The following is a 26,890-nucleotide window of genomic DNA, read 5'->3' on the forward strand; positions in this document are numbered from 1 at the left end:
AATACGACTAAATGTTCCGTTTCTGTCATATACTGTATGTCAGAACAGGGGTATGGTTATATATATAAATAGTTCACCAATAGTTCACTAACATTTTAAAAGCCAATATATATGTATATGTATATATCATGAATTGCACTGCTGAGGCTGTCGTTGTCAACATCACCATGAATATTTAAGTCCCCCAGTTTGATCACTTTATCTACTAAGGCGGTGCACGTGTGCGATAAACAACAACAAATAGAATAGGATATATTTTTCTGGCTGCAGCTGGTTTCAGATCAGAAACCAACAGCAACATATGAAAGTTTGAATCATTCATTTAAAATTTTTGAGTTTTTGTTATGCCAAGTTCAGATTTTTCAGATCAGTTTAGTAAAGAAAGAAGATTTTCTTGAAAGGATTGTCTTTATGATAACAGGCCATACCACAAGAGGAAGAATAGTTTTTCCTGAACTCGTGTGTGTGTGTGTGTGTGTGTGTGTGTGTGTGTGTGTGTGTGTGTGTGTGTGTGTGTGTGTGTGTGTGTGTGTGTGTGTGTGTGTGTGTGTGTGTGTGTGCTAACAGATGTGACATGAGTGAATGGCCCCTCATATAGCTGACATGACAGCAGATGATGCTGAGGGCCTGTGGGTGTCCAGCCCTGCAGGAGAGGTGAAGCTGAGGCCTGAACGTGTGCTGAACGAACTCAACAGCTGCAACCACGAAGCGACGTGCTGCCACGTGGACATGCTCACTGAGAGGTAACACAACGCCAGGAATCAGCACTATCACACACTTACGGTGTGGAGCTGCCACTGTAGTTTGAACCCGTCTGAAGTCCACATTTAAAGATGGAGCTATTTTATATTCTCTGCTGAAAACAAGCCCTGATGGACATTTCTGCAGCCAGCATGCAAACTGCTCATTCTCTCAAAGCTCGTGACAGATGTGGCATGTGGATGGATTATCTTGGCAAAGGTGCAGTGATTTACAAATTTGTGAACCAAATTTAAATAAAAACAGAATGTGATTATTTGCAAATCCCATAAACCCATATTTAATTGAAAATTGACCAAAGACAACAAAAAAAAATTATGTTTTATAAAAAATATCTGCTCAATTTGAATTTGATGGCCACTGGGACAGGCTCAACAAAAGACTGGCCAAGTTGTGTAATGCTAAAAAAAAAAAACACCTGGTGGACTGATAACTAATCAGGTTACCATGGCAACAGATCAGTAAGATGATTGGGTATAAAAGATGATTTCAGAGAGGTGGAGTCTCTCAGCAGTGAAGATGGGGAGAGGTTCACCACTCTGAAAGACTGTGTTGGAAAATAGTTCAACAAGCTAAGAATAATGTTCCTCAATGTAAAACTACAAAGTGGAATTAGTGGATTTCATCGTCTACGGTTCATAATATTACCTTTCAGCCGGCCTCCTCTGACTGCTCTGTGTCCTTGTGTGTGCAGCGAGGATTTGTTCTGCAGGATCTGCCATGAAGGCCGGGCCTCCGGGGAGCTCCTGTCCCTGTGTCAGTGTGCCGGTAGCCTGGCCATGGTGCACCAGGGCTGCCTGGAGCACTGGCTGTCTGCCTCCAACAGCGCCCACTGTGAGCTCTGCCAACACCAGTTTGAACTGGAGCGCCTGCCGAAGCCTCTGACCGAGGTAGGACCATCGTACGCAGCGCTGGGACGCTGTTCTCACTGCTGAGAGGGTTTTATTGATCCAAGCATTCACATATCAGTCGAGTAAACCACTGAGATTAGTACCTTCACTTAGACACACTGGCTATGACCAATATCTGGACTAAGATACAATAGATAGATAGATAGATAGATAGATAGATAGATAGATAGATAGATAGATAGATAGATAGATAGATAGATAGATAGATAGATAGATAGATAGATAGATAGATAGATAGATAGATAGATAGATAGATAGATAGATAGATGGATGGATGGATGGATGGATGGATGGATGGATAATAGATATAGTTGATAGATAGATAGATAATAGGTAATAGATAGATAGATAGAAAGAAAGATAACTGTTCACAGACGATGGTTTTCAGAAGTGTTCCTGAGCCCATGCAGTGATTTCCACTACAGATTTGTGTCTGCAAAGTTGTCTGAGGGGCCCGAAGAAAAAAAACCTAGTTTTGGTTTTCGGCCTCGTCCCTCGCATACATCAGCAGAACAAAACACTGAAAATAATGATTTATTTGGGCGAAAACGTGATTCCTAGTTGAACACAGGGAGACCCTGTGTGAGCAGCCTCTCAGAGGCCCGTTGTCAGTCACAATGCTGGGTTTGGTACCAGTACCGGGACCAGAGACTACAGGACAAGTAACGGACAGAAGAAGCAGAGAAGCCCAGCTCTTTTTTCTGAAATCAGTGGGAGGAGCTTATGGGCAGGTTGCTGTCTTCACGTTGGAGAGCCTGCTGCTGTTAGCTCGACCGCCTCTAAAGCCACTTAGCCGGAGAGCCAGATTAGAAGGTGTTCCCCTGCCTGGCAGTGAAGCCTACCAGTGAAGCCTACCAGTGAAGCCTACCAGTGAAGCCTATCAGTGGCCTCGGCCTCCTCCTGCTCCTCCGACTGGATGTGTGGTCGGACAGTAATCTGCTGATTAAGCACCATGTGGTCTGTCGGGTTAAGCTACGCACTGAACAGCATAAGCCTGCTTCCAGGCAACACTGCGTACAGGTGATGTCACCTCTGTGGCTGATAAGGGGTGTGTGTGTGTGTGTGTGTGTGTGTGTGTGTGTGTGTGTGTGTGTGTGTGTGTGTGAGACATTTCTGATGTGTGTAAAAATCACAGACTACAGAGTCTGAGTGCAGTTTGTTACCTGGTAGTGAATTAAAGTCCTAAATACAGTCATAGAACATAGATCATAGAACATAGAACATAGAACATAGACGATCTATGTTCTATGATATATGATCTATGTTCTATGATCTATGTTCTATTATCTATGTTCTATGTTCAATGTTCTATACTCTATGATCTATGTTCAATGTTCTATGATTTATGTTCTGAACGAAGGGGAACTCCGGTCATCACACACTCACACTTGAAGTTGTCCGTTATTCAGAGAGCAGGAAATGAAGCAGATTTTTTTGTAATGTGATTCCACCTTAATAAATGCAGGAGTTTGCTGGTCTAACGCTGCGTTCAAACGGTGTTGTATTCACAGTGTACACGAGAAGAGTGCGTATGAACGGCGCCCTCTTGTGGAATTCACAATGTGGAACTTTTCTACAAGCCTCAAGTTTTCAGGAGACATGTTTGTTGACGTGTACAGAAAGGTCAGAGGTCATGGAGGTTTATGTGTGGTTGGATGTTAAGTTAATATATTGTAATTTTAGTCATGTAGAGTTTGTCTTCGTAACTTAGATAACAGTCTACGTCTGAGGAACATGTTGATCTTCCCAACGGACTCACCTTTTCCGTCTGTATCTTTGTATTTTCAGCATTATGTTAGCTCGCTAAATCATTAGCCTCTTTGGCTTCTAGACGCCGTCCATGTCGGTGTTTTTTCGGACTTAACCACTTGAACGGCGAGCATAAGGTGCACACGACTGCCTGTGTTGTAACCGCGAGTGGACAAGTTCCATCTGAACGCAGCACAACTCTTCTTGAAGCCCATCTTCAGTGTGAGCACAGTCTCATCAGCATCAATCATGACAAACACGTTACACCTTCCAACAAACAATATTATGGAGAGACGTCAGGGCATCGATGAAGAGGATGAGGGTGTAAACCTGTTTACAAACAATATTAATGTCAACAACACATTAAAAACACCTGAAAAAACCAATAAATGAACATTTAACTGACCCATCAATCAGACTGGGAGAGAAGGAACCTTCGATAACTATAATCATACAAAATTTTACAAATTCATTAAACAATCAATAAAAATAAACAAGGAAAAACGTTTCTAATGTGCAACCAGAGTTGAGACTTTTAATTTGATTGAACATCACATCTGGATTAAATAAAATGATATACCCAAATAAAATGTGGTCTATAGTTAGATTTAATCATTCCAAGTAAACTGATTTTTAATCTGTGTTTTCTTCAATAATGTCATGTTTAGTGAATAAATATCACCAAGTACATGAGAGAGTGCATGATCACCACTTCTCCACATTCAGGTTCCTGCAGGATGAAGAGAGAGTTTTTAGTTGTACTAGTTGTGTTAGTTGTAAAAGTGTCTTCATGCAGCCAATCACAGGATCCAAACACTCGGAGATACTTTCCACGTGTTTCCATCGAGCCCTTCAGGATGTGGAGCTGGACTTATGTGGTATAACGTGCTGTTACTGAGCCCCCGCCCTCCTCTTCCTCCCTGCAGTGGTTGTGTTCTCCGTCCATGCGGCAGCAGAGGAGGACGCTGTGCGGTGACGCGGCGTGTTTCCTCTTCATCACGCCGCTGGCCAGCCTGTCGGGGTGGCTGTGTGTCCAAGGAGCCATGGACCTCCACTACACCAACGGCATGGAGGCCCTGGGGCTGCTGGTGCTCACACTGGCCCTCTTCATCATCTACGTGTTCTGGGCCATGGTGAGTTAGAGTCTGTTCATTCAGACAGAACATGAGGTGATTATTTCAAAACCCTCAAGTGGTGTCACCTTAACTATCATGAACTGCACAGTTCGTCATGATCAGTGTCCACTTCCCCAAATATGACTGTGACCGGGTCACCTGACAGGGAAGCCACTACGCCACCCAGACAATACTTAAAAAAGAGCTTCTAGTTTCAAATGAAACATTTATGAAGAATTACGCAGGTGCATTCCTCCAATTAGGAAGAAAGTTAAAGGTATAAATGTCTTTACTACAAAAGGATGTTACAAAAACTCAAAAATGTCCAGAGATGCTCACTGGAGGGTGGAGCAAGTGCCTCACCACCACCCATATGGAAAACACACATTGGTCACACTCGCACTGAAAGACAAGAACACAGAGGTTAAGAAGACAGCAATAACTGGCATGCAGGAGACGACCCAGGAAAAGAAAAGGATAGCTCCACCTAGTGGCCAACAGTCCTGTTACAAAAGAACCAGCGACCTGCAACAGCTGGTTTACAGATAACAATCAGGAAAACTCCCTCCAGGATGAACAACTGATATAATTGCTCCAGATAATATTTGAGCACGCAGCCACACAAGATATAAATATAAAATAGCCAAGAAGGCCGGCTAGTTAAATGGGTCCACGAACCAAAATCAGATTAAATCAAGTAGGCAACAAACACAACAAAGAAACCAAAGTAAGGGGAGTAACTAAGGGACAACAGATCTCCTCCTGACAGGGCAAATAAACTCACTATTAACAAGTAGAAACAATAGTCATATAATAACCAGGTGGGCGGCCATGAATCACAGCAGGGAGCCTCACTCATCACATGCAATAACAGATTGGACTGTTAATATACAATTATTGGTTCACAGATCAAATCAGTTCTTAAAGAATGACTAACGTTTGAGTCAATACTTCTTGGGAACACAATATTGACAAAAAAACAAGTCCAGCTCCGCAGCATGTTGGAGTTTTCTCAGTTGTCAACATGTGACCTACAGGTATGGTGCTGGATTTGACCTTTGACCTATGCCAGCTCTACCCACATTTGTCGGCTCTGTTGTTTTGCCAGGTGTCTGTGCGCTACCACGTGCATCTGTTCACCACGTGGAAGAAGACGGACCAGACGGTGCGGCTGACGGTTCCCCCGTCCGCCCAGACGAGGTGTCACCAGCTGACGCCGTCCATCAACGCGCTCAGCAAAGACACCAACAAGGAGACCATGGTGTAGAGAGACCAGAGTCTCCTCAGAGAGACGGGACATGTCCCGGTCCTGAAGACATGGGAGGAGGAGGAGGGTTACACCGGTGTTACCACCAGCGTTACCATGGAAACTGTCTCCGGAAGAGAAGGTGAAAATCTCAGCTATAAACGGATGAAAACTGATGTCAGTCTGAGTCTGGATACTGTGGACATTTTTATATTTTATATAGTCTTCAGGGACGATCAGGATCTTCTCCTGAAGACGATGATGAGTTCTGGACGAAGCTGCAGATCTTATTTTTACCACATTGTGGATTTAAGTCCAGATCACGACCTGATGAGGACCGTTGCATCTTTGTGGTTCGAGTGTCGTCGATGAAAGCGTGTTTGAACCGAGAACTTCCTGCAGACACAAACAGTTCCAACAGGCTCGTCATTCATGGCGCCACTGAAAGTTAGATTTGTTCAGGTTTTGACACATCTGTCTGAAACATGTGCCTCCAAACACACAGACGGTGACGGGAGTTTGGTTCATAGAGAAACAGGCGGCAGGAGACTCTTCACACCTCGTAGTCGCTACTTTTAAACTGTTTGTCATGTTTTAGTCAAATAAACATATTTAACGAGGCATGACAAAATTATTGGAGCGTTAGCAGCTGATAAAACATGTCACTGCTGCCTCCCAACTAAAGCAGGGTGATTCTTTTATACCCTGTGATGTCTTTTTATCAGACACAGGTGATGTAACAGCTGCAGGTAACAATACTCAATGTCACCTCAATTATTTGGTCTTCTGAAGTGCAGTCACGTTAACGACTGGCTGTTCTTTCAACTGACCAGCAGGTGGCGGTAACACGTTGAGAGATGCACCATGCCAACAGAAGCAGAGAGGAAGACATCATGTTAGTGAACATGGAGGTTAACAAAGGTTTTGGAAGGATGGAAATGCCACCGACATGTTTGTTAGACCTCAACAATACACAACCTGTCCCACTGATGAGAACGTCACTTTGGTTTTGGCCTCTTCAGTCAGCTGGAGGCACAGAGGACACCAGGCCATTTTCGTTTGGTTGGTATTTGGTCATAAAGTTTTGGACAAATACAAATTCTCACCTTCTGAATAAAACGTCACCATTGTTTCCTTCACGTCGTGGAACATCTGGACACCAGTAGCAGCTTCCTAGTCAGAGACTGAGACATCCTGCAGCATCTTTGATTTGACATAACTTGTATCACTTAACAAAAAAAACCTTTTCAGCAACAAACCTGTATTTTCGACCCACATAAAGGTTGCCAGGAAATCTGCCCATAATCTGGTTTGATTCTTATTTCCTTCGGTTGTAACTGCTGCACTCTGCCAACTGCTGATAAAGACCAGGGTGGACCAACAAGGTCCTGTTGAACAGCACAGCGACGTGCACGGAGCAGGAGGAAGATGGAACCAATAATGAGTACAAATTTTGTCGCTTCATCAAAATCAGCACCTGAGTTACACGTTTTTGGAAACGCTGGTCACGTCCGTCTGTGATTTCTCCGTCGACATAACCAGAGGACGCACATCAAACTCGAACGTCTTCGGAAAGTCTACGTCGATGAAGCAGTGAGCCGGCCAGGTGTTCTGATGACATCATGTTTCAAGAGGGGGCGGAGCTTCACTGTCCAAGACCAATGAAAGATCGTCAGGTCAGGAGACACCAGCTGGGTTTCCTTTGTGTCACTGTGAATTCGCCCCCCGGAGTCAGACTGTCAACACCGAGTTCCACCGGGACCTTCTGAGGGGAACATTCACTGTGGACCACCTGAACTGTGTCGCCATGGCAACAGGCTCCTCCAACATGACAACACAGCACTCACAGCACTGGTGCTTCTTTCTGTTCCTCAATAACTTGTCACAAACTTTGATGTTTCTCTGCTCAACTTTCAGGGGCTTTAGAAAAAAAGAAAAAGAAAACCACCACTGCTCACAAAAGCTTGTGGAGCTCATGAGCTGATTTTGATTAAGTGATGAAACTTGAGTTCTTACTCAGCAAGGTTGCAGCTTCTCCACACATCATGATGCTGCACACCGTTCAGACGCAACAGGAGCAGTCTTTAAACTTACTGATCCAGTGTCAACCAGAGGAGACGAGTCGGTGCAAAAATCAAATGCATTCGTTTTCTTTTTGGACAAAAATAGACGTGTGGATTTGACCTGTCCGAAACACACAGGTGTGTGGAGTTAACTCTATTATTAAGATGATTATTGTTATATCTTGAGCATACAAGGTCAGAGGAAGCAGAAAACTCAGACATTTGAAAACCTGAACCAGAACTTTTAGTTAGATTTAAAGTGAAGATTTCTGAAAATGTTTTTGGGGATAATTTTGGTGAACCGACACTTTAACTCGTTGCTGAAACTTCCACCACATTACATGTGCTGTAATAAACAGTCATATAGAGGCAAGCGTCTGGATTTAAATTCTTTAGAAAACTTTATTGGGCCAATAATTTTATTTAAATCTCACACACACACACACACACACACACACACACACACACACACACACACACACACACACACACACACACACACACACACACACACACACACACACACACACACACGATGAAATCAGGGCAGAGCTCCTCTTGTGCAGTCGGAGCGATGAAGATGAGGTTGATCTGTTGCTGTAAGGCGTCGCAGCTGTTCACAGTCAAACGGGTCGCCGTCCTGCAGGAAGCAGAGAGCAGGTCCAGGTGATGGAGGACGCAGCACGTCCAGGTGATGGAGGACACCAGGAGACGGACAATCACATGAGAGCACAACTGGCCTCCTTAGATATGTCCTGAGGGGGACAAAAAGAACCAACTGCAGTGTCATCACATTTAATCCATGGTGGAGGAGCTGTGTTAGCACAGAGCATGCAGTCAGAGGGGAGCAAGGCAGCCGTTACCGTGGAAACCACAGGGAGACCCCGATTACTGGGTTTGGATGTTTCCTTTTAATTGAAAGGACTGTTGCTCTAATGGTGTGTCCGGGCTCGCTGGGAAGTGGGAATGTTCACACCTGCTCACCTCAGACTCCCCAGTTGAGAGCGTTCCCATGACGACAATAAAAGAGGCAACAGAAAATCTGCTTTTTGAAGACAGCAAAGTGACAAACAACCTCGTCATTGCCTTGGTAGGCCATGACAGGGAAGAAATGGAGTCATACGCGACATTTCTACGTGTTTTTTTTTTTTTTTTTTTTTAGGAGATAAAGTTTAAAACAGGCAGAAAACTGTACTCTGATAAATGAACAATGAAGTTACTTTTTTTTTTTTTAAGCGAATCCATTTCACCACAAACGTTGCCATGACGACTGACGTCAGACCGACTTCTCGAAACACTCAAAAACTTCAGACTTTCCAAGTGGGGAAGTTCCCAGTTCAGGTGATTTCTCCCACTTCTCACTTGCTTTTGAACGCACCATATAAACCGTCCGTTATAATCCTCCAGTTCAGATTCTGTCCGTCACCATCTTTGCTAGTTCGGAGCGGTTTGGAGCAGGAAGTGACCATATTTGGACGAGCTGGGGGAGGAGCCAGCGGTGGATCTGACCGATCTGATCGGAAACCTGACGATACTACGTCCCGCCCACCAATAGCTGAAACCTGACTGCACCACAGGCCTGTCAATCAAACAGACACGCCCCCAAAAACAGGTCTTCTTGAATCTTCTTTTCTAATGAATGAGGGATTATTTTCAGATGGACCTCCAGAAAACTAAGAAGAAGGAGTGACTTTAGCTAACAACACCGAGATAACTGATGGACACATTTTATTCACTTTGGATTTGATGAGAGAAGTTGAATGGGAGTCTATGGAGCCGGAGGCTTTTTGGAGCCGACCTCTAGTGGCACTCGCTGGTATTGCAGCTGAAGACACTTCTGGATCGGAACCATTTTACAGACCTGAAGCTACGAACTCTTTTACATTCAGTCTGTGATCTGGACACACTGAGCTGTTAGTTGAACACCGGTTGATGAGCAGCTTTATGATCAAGAGTTACCACTAATGTAATGTTAAATCAGGCAGAAGTTCTTAAACATGCCGTGTTGTGAGCAGCACAGAGACACAGCATGCAGACGGGCGTCCTCACCTACTGCACAGAGCAACACTTCTTCTTCTTCCTCTTGGGCTTCAGCGTGGCGGGAAACAACGAGGACGTCAGGTTTGATACAGTAAAGAGTTTCTGCCTTTAACAAACCTCATGACTCGGCATCTTTACCTGTCTGCGAAAGCGCTGGATGTCACTGCCGGCCACGAACTCTTCATCAAACTCCAGCTCGCCGTCTCCTCCTCCTCCCTGCGTGCTCACACTGCGCTCGGCCACCTCCTGGAAAGATCACATGACGTCTTTGTGAATATGTTGGAAAGACTTTGATTTAGCTCGACATCTGACTCAAAGAGGCTTTGACCAAAAGACCTTTTAAAAAGGTTCATGTCCTCACTTTCAGGTTCTGTTTTCAAGGTGTGCAAAGGTGCATTCTGGGACATGGAGTTTGCTTCACTGACCTCGTGGTCGGGGTTCAGGAGGATCACCCTGACATCACTGACGGACCCCCAACTCCTGTGACCCTGCAGAACCAGGTCACCTGACAGAGCCTCCTCCTCCGAGTCTGCTGACCAGATCTGAGAGGCACACATCAAAACCATGTTTCCCTCCGATCATACGTGTTTCCCTGATCATGCGTGTTTCCCTCCAGTCGATCAGCTGTAACGACTCACCGTGAGCGTCTGACCTCCAGCCAGGACGCAGGATGACGGGATGTGGAAGGAAATATCTCCAGAATCTGTGAACTTCCTCCGAACCACCCAGCCACCTAGTGGCTGCTCCTGGAAACGCAGGAAGGAGAGCGCAGCAGTTACAATCCTCCTCTCTATTTTAACTTCCTCAGCACAGACAAACCTCAACAACATGGAAATGAAGTTTTTTGGCTATTAAAACGTAAATTCACTGAAACCAGACAACTTTTTCTGCTGCTGCTGTTGTTGTTGTTGTTTTCCAGGATTTTTCCATGACTAGAAAGCTGCACAGAAAAAGTCTCAACACTGATGATCACTGCTCCGTAGAGAAGCATCACTTCATTAACACTAGTCTGAGTGTGACGGTGGACGATATTCATTGAAGAAGAAGAAGAATTCCTCCACGGCAGCCCTACGGTGTCCGAGTTGTTCTTCAGCCGGACGTATTTCCCGTCCACGTCGATCTCGGCCACGCTCACGGCGCCGCGCTCCGCTGACCGACTGGACATCTTGTAGGCGGGCGAGCTGCCCGACACGCCCTCGTGTTTCCGTTTCCTCCCTCGGACCCGGCGGCCGCCGTGTTCGTGTGCCGGCGGTCCGGCCGAGCACTGGGACGGGGACGGAGACAGCTGCAGCCTGACAACACAGACAAACACTCTCTGGGACTCCAGCAGAACATCAGAACAGGAACCGTGCCGTGCGATGGACGGACGACGCTCGGTACCTCTGCTCCTCCACCTCCAGCATCTTCCTGTAGGCGTTGATCTCCATGTCCAGAGCCAGCTTCACGTCCAGCAGGTTCTCGTAGTCCTCCAGCTGACTGAACATCTGGCTCCTCATCTTCAGAAGCTCCTGCTCCTTCTGACTCAGCTTCTGCTGCCACATCTCCCGCTCCCGGTCCAGAGCCCTCTCCAGCTCCTGGGACCGGCTCTCCAGAACCCTTTTCTGTCGGAGACAAACGTCAGCAGCAGCAACATCATTACCAGGACACACCAGAACAATACAGCTGGGCCTGATACGACACAAACACCTGGATCACAGACATTAAAGTCCAACAGGATTTTTAGATTAAAGATGAACAATAAGGAGCTAAAAAACAACAACAACAAGCTTCAAGTCAGAGACACATAAAACATACAGGAAATGAACATTTTATTCATTTGTTGGCACGTTTTAATGAATTTGTTTGCACGTTTATATAGACGGAGAGAGACAGCTCAGCACGGCAGGCTTTATAGGTGGTCAACTGACATGAAGCAGGTGCAGCGAACTTCACACTGAGAGGAGAAAGACTGTTTGTTGTGCTCTCTCTCTCTCTCTCTCTCTATATATATAAACTTATCTGGTGCGAACAAATTATTTAAAACATGCGAACGAAATGCTATTTCATGCGCACAATCTAAATTCTGTTTTTCCTCTATGGCCAGTAGGGGGCGCCGTAGGCAGGAGATTTCTATGACTATGATGTTTTCTATGATTTCTTCCCTCAGTGTGTTTTGGACTGAATGTTGGACGGAGGCAGGATATCGTTTAGTTTCTCTCCCTGATGTAAAACACCGAGGTGGTCATCAACTCACCAAACCAACACCGGGAGGTTCATAACCACGTCCGAGTTATTGTGCTGAAACAATCATTTTTACATCTGCTGTGCGAAATGATTTCTGCTGAACAGGAGTCGATTTGACCCGTGTGTCCGTCATCAGATGGAAACCAGCCGGTACATTTAAATGGCTGAAGGTGCTGATTGGGAGTTCTTGTTGCTACCAGCAGGACTCTGGTTTCTGTTGCTACGTGCGGGATCGTGTTTCATCCGTTTCCAGCTGAACTCACATCTTTCTGGTGCTGCTGCAGCTGCGAGCTGAGCGTCTCCACGCGGAGCCTGGAGCTCGCCAGCTCGTCTCTGGTGGCCGACGCCACGTCGTTCTTCTCCAGCGCCGCCTGCTGGGCGTTCTGCAACTGTAGAAAGAGCCGAAGCAAAAACAAAAAAAGCTTTTAAATTCAAGAAAATAAAAAGCATTGTGCTGTAAAGTTTTCTGAGCGGCGTGTTTGAACCTTTGAACTGAAGGTGCGGTCGATCTCCTCTTTGTACTGCTGCAGCTGAGACTCGTGGTCCCGACGCAGCTGCTGCATCGTCTCCGACAGTTTACTCTCAAACTCTCGGTGACGTCCCGTCTCCACCTCCACCAGGCGGCTCTCGTGTCGGCTTCGGATCTCCAGGATCTCCTGTGGAAATATTTAAAAAAGATAAACGATGGTGAGCTTCCATTTTTTTCTTCTGAATTAATGAAGAATCTTAAATAATCAGAATCACAATTTGTGTCTTTAACAGCTGGAAATACTTTGAAAAGATGTTGATGTTTTCAAGAATCTTGAAATAGTTTATTATTATTCTTGTTTCTCAGTAACTCACATCTTCAAGCCTGATTCATCCCACTGGAACGAGATTCTGTTACTCACTGATGCTGGTTTCATGTTGTGTGTGTGTGTGTGTGTGTGTGTGTGTGTGTGTGTGTGTGTTACCTGTTCCCCGATGTTCCTCTGGAGTTCCAGCTGTTCTCTCAGTGTTTGCACCTGGTTCTCCATTTCTACTCTTCTTAAGATCTCAGAGCTCAGCTGGTTCTTAGTGTCGGCCAGTACAGCCTCGACCTGGAGACACACACACACGGACGCACACACAGACACACACGGAGACGGACACACGGACACACATCAACCTTTAGCCTGTCAAACACTTCCTTCCTTTTAATGTATGTGGAGAATTTTGATTGATTGTTGCCATGACAACAGACTTTGATTGTCTTTTGACCCACAACACAAGAAAACCCAGGACTCTTACTGTGTCGTCATGTTGTTTCAAACCACACTGACAGGAAATGACCTCATCATGTGAACACATCAGCCTCCAAAATATCTGCAGCTTTAATTATTTTACCCAGAATTCAGTGTGTTTTTGTGTCCTCTGTTTAACACTCAATAAACACACTGATTCTTCTGTCCAGCAGCAGCGGAGAACAAACACTTTGTGTTCAGGAACAGCTGCAGCTTCCTCACACGCTTTTAATTTGAAAATCCTTTACGATGGTGGCCCCGCCCCTTCCTCTACAGAGCCAAGATGTCCAGAGCTTCACACTTCTTTTTTTGGAGCGTTTTGAGTGCATCATCCTGGTACTTGTAGTGTTCTGATGTTAGTACACAAGTACAGCATCTGGAAAACCGCATCGGTCGGCACAAAACGTCGCCATTAGATGTTTCAGTGTCGACAACATCAGACAGGTTCTATCAACCAGCTGTCGGGCTCCTGAACCGGACCTGACCCACTTATGAGTGCTACACTTCATACCTGAGGAGGAGAAACACATCGAGACGGGAAGGTTTCAAAATGAGAAAACAACAGAGAGACTTCAGCTCATCCAGAGCCAAGAGGAGAGAACATCGGTCCACTTCCAGCCGCTGACTACCGACTACCTGGAAGACACAGGACTGACTTTAAGCTCCTCCTCCTCGCATATGAAGCTCTTAATTGGCTCGGGCCAAGTTACTTTCTGGTGAACTATGTTCCTTCATGGAGATTCAGCAGCTTGGGTCGGTTCTGCTCCAAACTACCTGCAGATATCAGGGAAACATTTCTCTTTACTTCAGCCTTTAACCAGCGACTCCTGAAGCTCTCCTGCACTCTGAACTACCGCACCATCTGAATGCATTTTGCTTTATTTAATTGTGTTTAATTTGATGTATTTTATTTATTTTCTATATTTCTAAATGTTCCTTTATATGTTAAACACTACGTCATTTTCTTGCTGTAAACCACTTCCATGCCGAATTTATTGTACGAAAGGTGCTTTACAAATAAAGTTTATTATTATTCCTGGTTTCCTTCTGAAGCCGGTCTTAATGCCGAGCTCGGCTAACCTCTGTGTCCAACCCTCCGACTTCCTGTCTGTCCATCAGTGTGACTGATGTCTGTGGTTCCTACGTTTTCCAGCTGTCCCTGCAGGTCGGAGACGTCCTCGCTCAGCGTCCTGTTGTCAGACAGCAGCTTGGTGAACTCGGCATCCTTGGAGGTCAGAGTGGCCTCCACCTCCCTCCACTGGGCCACGGCGTTGGCCAGCTCGCTCTCCTTCTTCTGGTTCCTGTCGGACACATCAGCACAACGATCGCACCGTCCATCAAATAAATATCCGTGTCCATGTTTCATGTTGCCTTGACAACAGAAGTCAGAAGATGTCAGCTGATCACCTCTGCTTGTCAAATGCAACATAAAACTAGAACTCACTTGTTTATTGGGGATCAATATTCACATGTTTTATGAAACATTAAAATGGTTGGGAGGACTTTTGTTTTGAACAGGTTTGGGTCCCATCACCTCTGAGGGGCAGCAGGGAGCTCGTGACCTTTAAAAAGTGCGTTGACGTGTTGAGTGGTGCGTTTGAGGGCAGATTGTATTTAATAAGAACTTTAAACTGGAGTTTATTATAACGGAAAAAAACTCCCGACGGGGTGTAAATACCTGGCCTGGAGCTTCCGGTACTCCTCGCACAGATTTCCGTACTCGATCTGCAGCCGGGCCCTCTCCCCGGCCAGCCCGTCCAGAGACTTCCTGATATCGGCCAACTCCTCCTCGTACAGCCGGCGCACGTTGTCCATCTCGCGGCTCTTCGACTCGTCCTTGTCCTCCAGCTGCAGCAGCATGAAGGACCGCTCGCCCTCCAGCTCCTGGACCCGCTGGATGTAGTTGGCGAGGCGGTCGTTGAGGTGTCGGAGGTCATCTTTCTCCTGGACGCGGGACATGCAGGTCGGGCTGGTGCTGGCGGAGGACAGGCCGGCGGCGGCGACGCTGCGGCGGCTGGCGGAGCGGCTGGAGCGGCTACCGGGGGCGGCGGGGGTGGAGGTGGCCGAGGCCATGATGGTGGACGGCAGCTCGGTCTTCGTCAAGTGATCCAGATGGTTCGGTCGGTTCTTCCAAACGTCAACACAACTATGGGCCGCAGTGAGGTTCACCCATCCGAACTAACAAGCAATGATGCGGCCCGAACAGCTGATATAAAAGTCACGTGGAGGCCCTGCCGGTGAGTTCCCAGGTCAATGCGGCACGCGGGACTCTCACCTGGGCTCCTACCTACCTGGCAATTAGCTCTTCTCCAGCAGTAAAGTCGTCCACAGCTGAAATGAATCAAATCAGACGAGTTGACGCACTGAGACAGTGAAGAGCGCAAACAGCGTCAAGAGACCCAGATTTACGCTCAGTGTTTCCGGGTAAGACTTTCAAAATAAAACTATGACTCTTACAATCGCGTGAAGAATAACAGTTTAATTTAAGGTTCATTTAAAAAAAAAAAAAAAAAAAAAAAAAGAATTTCAATATATCCTTATTGTCGCAAATAATCAATAATAAGAAATTATTGGCGACGTTTACACTCGCACACATTTGTTTGTTAGCCTTGAAATTAAAGAAAAAAATGAAAGAAAACACCAAATTTCATTTTTGCCAAATTATACTTGTTCAGGTAAATTTCCACAACCATTGTCTACAGGCTGCTGTTTGGGAAAGAAAGATACGTTTAATGAGCCTTTTGTTTGGATGATATTATATTCTGCTGTAGACCAGTAATGTGTCAAACTACCAAAATAATAAAACCGATAACACAAAACAGGAGAAAAAGTCCTAATGACTCCTGAACAGGAAAGGCCATGCAGCATTTAATAAACAAAGACATAAATGAAATACATGATAATGATTTAAAAGTGGAGCTGATTGGATAGTACAGTTGATGAAGATAATAACGTTATGTACTGAGAAGGAAGAAATATAAAAATGCACTATATCATACGTTAAGTTCATGACACTGAATTATTTATTAAATATAACAAATTAAACAGCATTCTATGGCAGATCAATTTCTGTGATAAATTGTTATGATTTTACTCTGAAGGTAAAACCGCTCCACTTCCGGTCCGTGTCGGTGAAACTCGGCACGTTTGACGTCGGTGAGGTTCCTGCAGAACATCAGCTGACGGAGATGACTCGTCAAAAGCCGGCTGCTGATGACACTCACCACAAGACCACGTTAGAGGGAACCTTTTGTTTCCCAGCTGTTTGAATGCACCTCCTGACATGTTGAATCCGGTTTAGGATTCATTTCTAACAATAAAGTGCACTGAATGTTCAATGAAAATAAATTAGATAAAATGAACGAACTGTAAAGCTGATTATTTTAATAATGACTCGAGAGAAAACAAGCTGTTTTAATGTTGTTGCACAGATGCTGTGTGGATGACAGGGGGCGCTAGACCTCCATATCACACTTTTAAAGAGGATGATATTTGTATAATTGTATCGGTCAGTCATCTGTTTCGTATTTCAGTGATACGGTGTGTTGTCATCTGAGGACTTTCTGATGTCCTCATTGGGCCAAACCTGCCCCTTGATACTCTGCCAGCTCCTCTTCTTCACCTCATAATAAAAGCTGTGTGTGTGTGTGTGTGTGTGTGTGTACAGTGGGGAGTGAAGATAACACACACACACACACACACACACACACACACACACACACACACACACACACACACACACACACACACACACACACACACACACACACACACACACACACACACACACACACACACACACACACACACACACACACACACTCTCCCCCTTTGATCCCGTGCTGATGACAGGCAGCAGGACTCAGGTGTGTGTGCTCCTCTCAGGTGGATGCTGACAGAAACCTGCTGCTGGATGTGGAGCTCCAAAATAAAGCCTTTAATAGTGAGTTTGGTAAAGGACAAGGTCAGAGTTATTCTTATGTTGGTGTCAACAAATCCCATGAAACAATTTCTACTGTCCATACTCTGCCCATAAATCTCTTCTACAAATATGCAGTGTCATTTTTAATTTGAAAGACTCCGTCAATAAATGTTTCATGAAAACTTTCAGCTGCAGATTTGGTGCTTTGAATAATTTGTCCAGAGGGAGTAGAGTGGATGTGTTCATGGTAATAAAGGGACATATTGCAAACTTTATTACTTGTTAATTTTGACCTTTCCATTGTTGAAATAAAGAAAAAATATAAAATAACATCACATGAATCCTATAAAATGGCCAAAACCTTTAGAAAACATTCCAGTTCAGTTGATGAGTTTTGTGCATCTGAAGTACGTCTCCAGGTATTAATGTGCACTAAATATCTTGTATTTTTAAGTTTAGATTTAAACTGAAGCACAGACTTATCATGGAAATACGATTTATGACTGAAGGTCCTGTCAGGGTTATTTTATTGGATTGAGGTGCATTAATGTGGAAGCAGAATTATCTAAATTGTCAAGGTTTAGCTTGAATTAATTTTACTGTGTGAAACAGGAAAAAAATGTTGTCTGACCAGCAGGAATAACAGTTAAACTTCAGCTCAGAAAGAGAAACACCATCAAAAAGAAAGATACAAATGAGTTGGATGACGTTATGATCACTGCTGGGTTCATTTATGGACTCCGGGGGTCAATATGAACAAATTGGCTTCCTGCTGTCTTTTTCCACGTCATTCCTGTGAATGTCACGTGGTCCCAGGTTACCTGTGTGATCATCTGATCCAACAACAGTGAACATGAACTATGGAAAGTCTCCATCAGGTGAAACATGAAATAATCCTCAAGCTAAATGTTGACAGGCGTAATTCCAGGTGACAGGTGTAGAGAACATGACAAAGAGAACAGCCCGAAGTGGCCTGCCATCAACAACAGGTGGGGCGCGTGAGTGAGCATGAGGAATAATGCAGCTCCTCTTGCAGCTGGACATCACCAGAAATGCACTGCTCCTCCACACCACCGACACAGAGCTGCTCATCACACCACCACCAACACAGAGCTGCACCAAGCGGCTCGAGACACCCAGGGTACACCGGAAATTACATATGCAAGCCTTCACAATTACTGCAGAGGTTTCAATAAAATGAGGATAGGGATTTGTCTCCCAGCTGATGAGCTGCAGTTACCTGAAAAACTCCATCTGCTTTACATAGATTGCCGATAATTAAAAACGATATCCTACATTGTGTTTTATCAACAGAAATAAAAGTTATAGGCAAGTTAGGAGTAGCGTGTCTGTTTGTTTTACTTTGAAAGGGTTGAGCGGAAGCTGTATATGTGTGTCTACCTTGACCGTGGACCCAAGTTGTGTGTGTGTGTGTGCGTGTGTGTGTGTGTGCGTGTGTGTGTGTGTGCGTGTGTGAGAGAGAGAGCGAGAGAGAGAGAGAGAGAGAGAGAGACAGACGCGTTGCGCGCTGCTGGAGCCCGGATCACTTTACCGGAGACACTTCGCGGGGCTCCCGGTGCAGCGTGTTCCTCTCCGCGCTCGTTCTCTCGGGACGTGTGTGGGTTCGGTTCGGTTCGGTTCGGTTCGGGGTGTGGACTCAGCGGAGCTCGGTTTGAAGTCGGAGCGGATAATAACTGATGTTACATGTCCATATGAGCGCATAGGGAGCGCAGGACGTCTCCGCCTCACGAGGTAAGGTGTTTATTTCTCCGGGACAAACACGCACGTGTGGCTGAACGCCGCCGTTCACCTGCGGTTCGGTCCGGACGGCCTCGGTCACACCGTCAGGTCTACACGCTGCTGCTGAGGCGTGAGATGCCTCAGTCTCAGCCAGTAGAAACTTCAACAACTTGCTGTGATCTCTGGATGAGCGTCTCGGCGCTGTTTACCTGCACAGGAGAAAATATACATGAATTAAAAATGAGAGTCTGTAATACACGAAGGCCAATAAAACAGCTGTGGTTGTGGACCGAAGGGTTCCGGGTGATTTTCCCTTTCTGTGCCTGTAAGAGCTCTATATTCCGTAATATCAATATATTCCTCCGATGACTTTGACTTCAGCAGCACTGACCATTAATTATTCTAATAAGGCTAGCCTATTTATTAAACCAGCCAATAATCAATAATCTAACAAAAAAACAACCCACTGGAAGTCTATTTTCCAAACTGATGGTGCTTCTTTGTCTGTAAAAACATTCCTTACCCCAAAGACAAGTCATTTATAGTCACATGAAATAGAAAAAAGAAGACTGTGCCGATCTAATATGCTGTTTTTTTCATTAATTTATGACTTGGCCTGAATAATAAATCAACTATCAAGTTTCTCTGTTTTTGTATATTAATGTTAGTCTGACATTTTGTCTTGCAAAAAAAACCAACTCTCAAAAACGAATCCACTATTTTCCTTCTCATGAATGAGTTCATGATTTCTTGGTGAGACAGGATCACCCAGCAGGCAGACTGCTGCTCCAGTCCAGACTCCACCAGCCCTCATTCACTCCCACTGAATTAACAGCACATTAGTTGGGTGATACTGTACAACACTGAAGATACGAGGCTGATGCCATAACTGTGAAGTAGAAGCAGAAACTGAATCATTATGAAACTATCTTTCAGAGTTTAATCCTGGTTTTAAAGAAATTATTTAGTTCTGCATTTCCATAGAGATGACTGACGTGGAGGGACAGATTTCATAGAGAACGGTCAAAACCACAGACTGTTCATGAAATAAAATAAAATAAAATAAAATAAAATAAAATAAAATAAAACTGGATATAAAAACGTCGTAGCTTCAGGTCTGTAAAATGGTTCCAATCCAGAAGTGTCTTCAGCTGCAATACCAGCGAGTGCCACTAGAGGTCGGCTCCAAAAAGCCTCCGGCTCCATAGACTCCCATTCAACTTCTCTCATCAAATCCAAAGTGAATCAAATGTGTCCATCAGTTATCTCGGTGATGTGAACCAACGATGACATCACTGATGGTTGATGACATCACTGGTGGTTGATGACATCACTAATGGTTCTGATTGGTCCAAACCATTGGGGTAGATATCCTGACTTTTAATCCCTAAGTATAGATGAAGCTCCAAAAATACTGGACCTACATTACCCATAATGCATCTCTAATGGGAGCTTCTTTTATTGGACCCATGCAGGTGTTTCCAGAGAAGAGTACAGCCTGTTTAAGGACTTTTATAGTGTGATTACATACATTTTAAATACATTTTTCTAACTCAAGTTATCACAAACAAATTACTAAACACTAAACACAGAGTGAGCGCTTCATGATGTGGAGATTTAGGGGCCACAGCTCAGTTTGGCCCTTTCAGTCTTTCAGTGAGTCTAACTGCACATGATGTCATATTTTTGTTCTGGTGTTGTGTCACTTTAATATCAGCGTCGAGCCGTGTGCTGCTGCTGAACTATTTTAATCTGGACTGCCCACTTCCTGCACAGGTTGGGGCTCACCCTGCTGCACAGACACCCCGACCGACTCGGGGGGGGGGGGGAAACCCAGACCAAGATGGAGTCCTTCATCCTCTGGAGGGCCGTCCTCATCCTCCTCCTGCCGGCCTCTGTCCAGGTAGGCCAATTAAAACGGATGAACGGATGAAATGAAATGAAAAGCTGCTTTTTACTCTATGAACTGATGACCAAATCAGATGCAGCCCCTCAGTGTCCGTCAAACATTTCAATTATAGATACTTTGTTAATTCTAAAAGGAAATTAAGGAAGTCTTCTGCGGTGCCGCCGGCCTCTCGGTGGCAGCAGACTGTCTGCGGGTGAATAAAACGAATGTGGGTCCAATTAGAGGTTCCTCATCAGGGTTCACACTCTGAACACGTCCCTCTGTGGCTGCTGCTTCATGTGATCTGACCTGCCAGGGGGGCCGAGAGCCCGCTGGACCCTCCCTACGTGTGTGTGTGTGTGTGTGTGTGTGTGTGTGTGTGTGTGTGTGTGTGTGTGTGTGTGTGTGTGTGTGTGAGAGTGTGTGAGAGAGTGTGTGAGTGAGTGAGTGTGTGTGTGTGTGTGTGTGTGTGTGTGTGTGTGTGTGTGTGTGTGTGTGTGTGTGTGTGTGAGAGTGTGTGAGAGAGTGTGTGAGTGAGTGTGTGTGAGTGTGTGTGAGTGTGTGAGTGAGTGTGTGTGTGTGAGTGTGTGAGTGAGTGTGTGTGTGAGAGTGTGTGTGTGTGTGTGTGTGTGTGTGTGTGTGTGTGTGTGTGTGTGTGTGTGTGTGTGTGTGTGTGAGAGAGAGCTGGGGTGAATGTCACCTCCTTATATGAAGCAATACTGAGCGCAGGATTTTCTCTGGCAAATATAGCAGCTACTTAATCCCTGACAACAGGCTGCTGTGGACCCGGTGTTCTCCACCATCAGATCTTTATTTGGAACACATCTGAGCACTACTGAGAGAAAAACAACACGTTGAAATGTTTTTAGTCTGGGTTTTATTCTGTTACTCGGCTCCCTGTTGGGCCTGAACCCTTCATGGAGGAAGGAGTAATTATTCCATCTATTTTCAGGAGGCTGGGACTTTAATCGTTGCCGTGGTTACTATTGATCGCTTGCTATTCTGGTCAACCGGGAACTTAAGTTTGAAGGTGTGGGACATTGTGTTTACTGGTCATAATATGTACACAATCCATGTGGAGTTTGTGTTTTTATAGTTTTAAACATCACAGTTTAATGTCAGTTAATCTGAAAGAATTAATGGGATAAAACCATAAATGTAGATGAGCATGTAAAACACTGAATATTGACAAAATACCACATGCAGCATATATTAACCTTCATAAGTCCCACGAGTGTGAAATGAAAACACTTGTAAAATCTGAGATGAATTCAATATTAATGCTCAAAACAGGAATTAGCAGAATTACGAGGGTTTTGTATTCTTGTCTTATTATTGTTATTCTATTTTTGACATTTATCATCCCGTAAATGCCTTCAAATCTTTTGAAGGAGCCTCTACTGCAGGGGTGTCAAACATACGGCCCGCGGGCCGGATCCGGCCCGCCAGGGGGTCCAGCTCGGCCCGCCGGATGACTTTGCTAAGTGTGAAAATTACAGAAAGACATAAATTGCATTTCTATGAGAATATGGAGGTTTATGAGTACAAACGTTTTGTTATTTATTTTTTTTAATCGATCCAGTAATTGCTTCAAAAACAGCGTAAATGCGACGTCTGCTCCGGAGGAAGAAGCGCTCGCTGCCACAGGCAGGCAGCCGCGCTCGCTGCTCGCTTTGTGACGCGTTTGAAAGCGAGTGAATCTGCAGAGGAGAGCCGGGGCAGATAAACAGTGGGCTGATGTCTGAGTTTTTGCTCTTTATGTTTCTAGTTTATTGTAGAAAGACCTTAAAATAGGGTTTATCATCCAAAAACCTTCACCAATGATTTAAACAGAGAAATATTGTTGTTATTATGCTATGATTCTACTGGTATGGCCCACTTGAGATCAAAGTGGGCCGTATGTGGCCCCTTAACTAAAATGAGTTTGACACCCCTGCTCTACTGTATGTGTCCACTGGTGTAGACTGATTCTAGTTTGCTGCTGCGATGTGCCACATAAAGATGGCATGCCGCTTGGGTTCCCCTGACGGGTGCCAACTTATCCCGAATCCCTCCGTGCCGGCAGCTCTAACGACTACTGAACTCTACTGGTCGATGATTCAGTGTGGCTAGCAGTAGCAATGTCAGCCCTGTATGACTAGCGTAGGAAGTCTGGGGATGTCACCAAGATGATGCCAACTTTATGAAGAGGTGATGCCACTTGTTTTCCTACCGGAAGTACCGTAGATGCTGCCGGTACCACAGATTCTGGACGATGACAACAACATCTGAAATGACATCATCAAGTGAAGGAGCACCAACATATGGAGAAATATTTTTTTTCTAAATCTCTACATTTCACAATCTCTTCATTCATACCGGATTTTTCTTTATTTGCAAAAAAAACATGCATCGTAAAAAAATGTACAAGTGAATAAGTAAATGAACACGTGCAGAAACAGGAGGAGAGGAGTTTAACACAGTGACATCTGTCTTTTTGACATTTATGACCTATTTCGCATTTGTAAATGTCAGATTTGTAATTCGCGACCTGAGCCGTCAGGACCCGCTTGGTTGGAGTCCGATTATGTGATTGTTATTATTGGGCTCTGAGCTGCTGTGGATCAATGACGTGTGCGAGGAGGTGGTGGCTCTTTCACAGCTGTGGGTTTGATGTGTCTGAAATTACATGAAAGATAAAAAAAAATGAAATGCAGAGGAGGCTTTGGTGTTTTAACCTGCGTGCATGAACACGTGTACTTTTATCGGACCACCTGTGGTTGGATCACCTGGGACGGATCACATTGTAGTTCAGTACCAGGTGTGTCTCAGTCTGTATCTGGGCTGCGATGTGTTGTGGGACACCGTGGTGTCACAACATCCGGCCCCTTTGAATATCTCAACTGAAAGAAACATCTTCGAAAGCCAGATTAAACAAATGAACACGCAGATGTTTTTGGTTCTTTATGCACCATTTCTTTGGGCCGTACGTGGAACTGCAGACTTCTGAACATTGGATGTGGCTCAACTCAGCCTCCGTCCAGCTCCGTCCTGCTCACCTGGCTTTGAGCATCTAAAGGTGTCACATGGTCGGCTCTGCATTTCCTCAGCGTGAACTTTAACTTTGCACACCACTGCAGGCAGATGCTGACGTAGCATTAATGACGGTCATGGAGTATTGTGTTTGCCCTGGACCAGGTAACATGGTGACAAGGTGAGGAGGCAGGACTCTGGACCGTTCTTCTTCCACATGCAAAAAAAACTCACTGAAAACTCTGCAAGTTAAATCAACATTTTTGTGAAAATCTGCCACAAAATCAAACATTTTTATGTCATTTGTTCTTTTTCTGTCACTATAAGTACAACATAATATATGTTATTACAGGCCTGTAAGATATGAAATATGGACTTTTATGTTTATTTTCCATTTCATGGAATCTTCAAAAGGAGTGAAGTGACTTCCCTGAATGACTCCGACGGGTGATGAGTCGGCGTCTGGGGAACATTATCTGGCAGCCCGTCCAGGGAATTGGATTCTTTTTTGGATTATTCCCAGATTTCCTGGAAGTTTAGTCCAAGATGAGGTTCTATCTTGTGGACGGACAGCGGTGGTGAAGATCTGCGAGGGTTTTAATTGTCTCATCAGCCTTCACACTTTGTTTCGGGGATTCTTCATGAGGACAGTTTGGATCCATTTAAATTCACGCACTTTGGGAATATTAAGATTTTTGGGGGTTTTGGGGAAAATTCGGTGTGTAATAATTCTGTGATGAGGTTGGTGTGTGTGTCACCCTCCTGGCCTTTCACCTAATTTTCTTTTCTTTGATATAGGGCGTATTTGCAACCTATTTGTGTCAGTTTTTGTTCATATATAGTTTTTGTTCAGATCACGGTGATGCCAACGGGAGGTTCTTTTGTTTGTTTCTTGAGTTTTCCGGTGTTTAGGAGGTCAGCCGGCGGTGTCTGTTTACGGCGTATCAGGTCCGCCTCCAACACGTTTTGATCTACGATATTAAAAGTTGAATTTATCAGCCTGACTCTGGTACACTGAGAAGTGGAGGAATGTTTTGGGTGCAGCGGTGATTGGGTGGGTGGGATGGGGGTGTTGGTGGTGGAGGGTTAGCGTGTCCGCTTGGCTAGCTGCGTGGATTATCACAGGCAGATGTGGGATCACAATCACGCCCGATTGCCTTTTATTGTGTTTTCCTAGACGTGCTGCAAGATTTAGAACCGTGACCTCGGCTGATCTCGAACCTCCTCTGTTCCAGGATTTGACCTAATAGCCCCTTTTTGGCACTTTGATTTTACTACGCTAACTAAAAATACAATGAGGGGGGGATGACATGACAAAGCTTGTTAATGACGGCGTTGCACGACCCAGGAGGAAGCAGAGGAATGAGGGACAACAGGAGTGTTCGAGGAGAAAGTAGAAGCAAGAAGAAGAGTGACACCTCCTCCAGGTACCGGCCTGTCATCCTTCAGCCTCCTTGCAGCAGCAGCTGTTCAAATATAGCACCAGCTCTGGCTTTTTCCACCTCGCCCACCCTGCAGCCCCCCCCACCGACACCAGCTTCCTCTTCCCATGCACTCACAAACAACAACCGGACGAAATCACCAAGCCTTTTCTTTCAGCCTACTCTGAAAACAGCATTGTCTGTGATGCCAATGAGCTATGAGGTATGGCTTTGAGGAATGCAGTTTGCAATTGCCATTGTGTGTAGAAATGATGACTGAGGTAGAGCAACTGCACAGAGCAGCCGGGACGAGAAGGAAACGGGCACACAGAGAAAGATCAAAGATCCAAAACAGCTATTTTCTGGTGGCATTCTCCTTTAAGATGAAGTTACATGTTTATAACTCTTCAGGTTCACACCACAAAAATATATTCGGCTGTTAAATGGTTTAAAATGACGTGAAAACTAGAATCTGTTCGGCCACCAGTTCAGCTTCATAAGTACACTTGTCAGAGTGTCAAGTGGAATGAAAAGTGTGTTTATACCCACAATTAAACGTGTTTAAACCTCACTACATATGGCCTTTCACACATCTTGGAGGGAGTTACCACAACCCTGTTTCCCAAAAAGTTGTGATGCTGTGTAAAATGTAAATGAAAACAGAATCTGACAATTTGTAAATCATATAAACCCATATTTAATTGAAAATAGACCAAAAAAAAAAAAAAACATGTCAAATGTTGAAACTGAAAAATGTTATTGTTTGGTAGTAACACAAAAGATTGGAAAAAGTTGTGTAACGCTAAAAGAAACATCTGTCGAACATCTCAAAACAGATCAGTGACATGATCGGGTATAAAAGATGATTTCAGAGAGGCGGAGTCTCTCAGCAGTGAAGATGGGGAGAGGTTCACCACTCTGAAAGACTGTGTTGGAAAATAGTTCAACAATCTAAAAATAATGTTCCTCAACGTAAAACTACAAAGAATTAGTGGATTTCATCGTCTACGGTTCATAATATCATTAAAAGATTCAGAGAATCTGGAGAAATCTCTGAACACAAGGGACAAGGCTGGAAACCAATATTGGATGGTGGTGATCTTCGGGCCCTCAGGCAGCACTGCATTAAAAACACACTATTCTGGAGTGGAAATCACTGCATGGGCTCAGGAACACTTGTGAAAACCATCGTCTGTGAACACAGTTCATCGCTGCGTCCACAAATGATGTTAAAACTCTCCAAAGAAGAAACCAGATAGAAACATGATCCAGAAACACCGCCGCCTTCTCTGGACCGAGATCATTGAAGATGGACTGAGGTGAAGTGGACAACTGTCCTGAGGTCTGATGGATCACAATCTGAGATTCTGTTTGGAAATCATGGACGCTGCATCCTCCAGGTTAAAGAGGAGAGGGACCATCCAGCTTGTTATCAGCTCAGTTCTAAAGCCAGCATCTGTGATGGTACAAGGATGCATTAGTGCACATGGCATGGGTAGCTTGAACATCTGGAAGGAAGCATTAATGCTGAATGATATA

At 44.8% G+C, this 26,890-nt stretch overlaps 3 protein-coding genes across 6 annotated transcripts in view; 2 read left to right on the top strand and 1 right to left on the bottom strand.

The window, feature by feature from the left end:
• The first annotated feature begins 603 nt into the window (after window positions 1–603).
• On the top strand, window positions 604–5,801 carry LOC138628434 (E3 ubiquitin-protein ligase MARCHF3). The gene is made up of 4 exons (XM_069711482.1): window positions 604–743; window positions 1,454–1,649; window positions 4,346–4,552; window positions 5,643–5,801. The coding sequence occupies exons 1-4, from the start codon at window positions 604–606 to the stop codon at window positions 5,799–5,801; spliced, it is 702 nt and encodes a 233-aa protein (XP_069567583.1).
• A 2,430-nt stretch (window positions 5,802–8,231) lies between these two features.
• lmnl3 (lamin L3) lies at window positions 8,232–15,747 on the bottom strand. 2 transcript variants are annotated; one of them, XM_069711470.1, is made up of 12 exons: window positions 15,047–15,747; window positions 14,513–14,669; window positions 13,060–13,185; window positions 12,592–12,762; window positions 12,370–12,495; window positions 11,264–11,484; window positions 10,956–11,175; window positions 10,522–10,629; window positions 10,309–10,425; window positions 10,022–10,129; window positions 9,893–9,931; window positions 8,232–8,598 (listed from the first exon to the last, which is right to left on the bottom strand). In XM_069711470.1, exons 1-11 carry the CDS (start codon window positions 15,439–15,441, stop codon window positions 9,893–9,895), a joined length of 1,788 nt encoding a protein of 595 aa, XP_069567571.1. In that variant the 5' UTR covers window positions 15,442–15,747; the 3' UTR covers window positions 8,232–8,598. The 2 variants fall into 2 exon arrangements, with proteins under 2 accessions (XP_069567571.1, XP_069567572.1); XM_069711471.1 differs by lacking the exon at window positions 9,893–9,931.
• A 3,085-nt stretch (window positions 15,748–18,832) lies between these two features.
• adamtsl3 (ADAMTS-like 3) overlaps window positions 18,833–26,890 on the top strand; it is a 183,190-nt gene continuing 175,132 nt past the window's right edge. For all 3 annotated transcript variants that reach the window (XM_069711465.1, XM_069711466.1, XM_069711467.1), the window contains exons 1-2: window positions 18,833–19,042; window positions 20,807–20,933. In XM_069711465.1, coding sequence (XP_069567566.1) covers window positions 20,874–20,933 — 60 coding nt within the window. In that variant the 5' untranslated portion in view covers window positions 18,833–19,042; window positions 20,807–20,873. The remainder of the gene's footprint in view (window positions 19,043–20,806; window positions 20,934–26,890) is intronic.

Source organism: Brachyistius frenatus, unplaced genomic scaffold, assembly GCF_029030835.1.
Source record: "Brachyistius frenatus isolate BFR_SWC_R1_liver_20210118 unplaced genomic scaffold, ASM2903083v1 Contig_100, whole genome shotgun sequence".
NCBI classification, from domain to species: domain Eukaryota; kingdom Metazoa; phylum Chordata; class Actinopteri; family Embiotocidae; genus Brachyistius; species Brachyistius frenatus.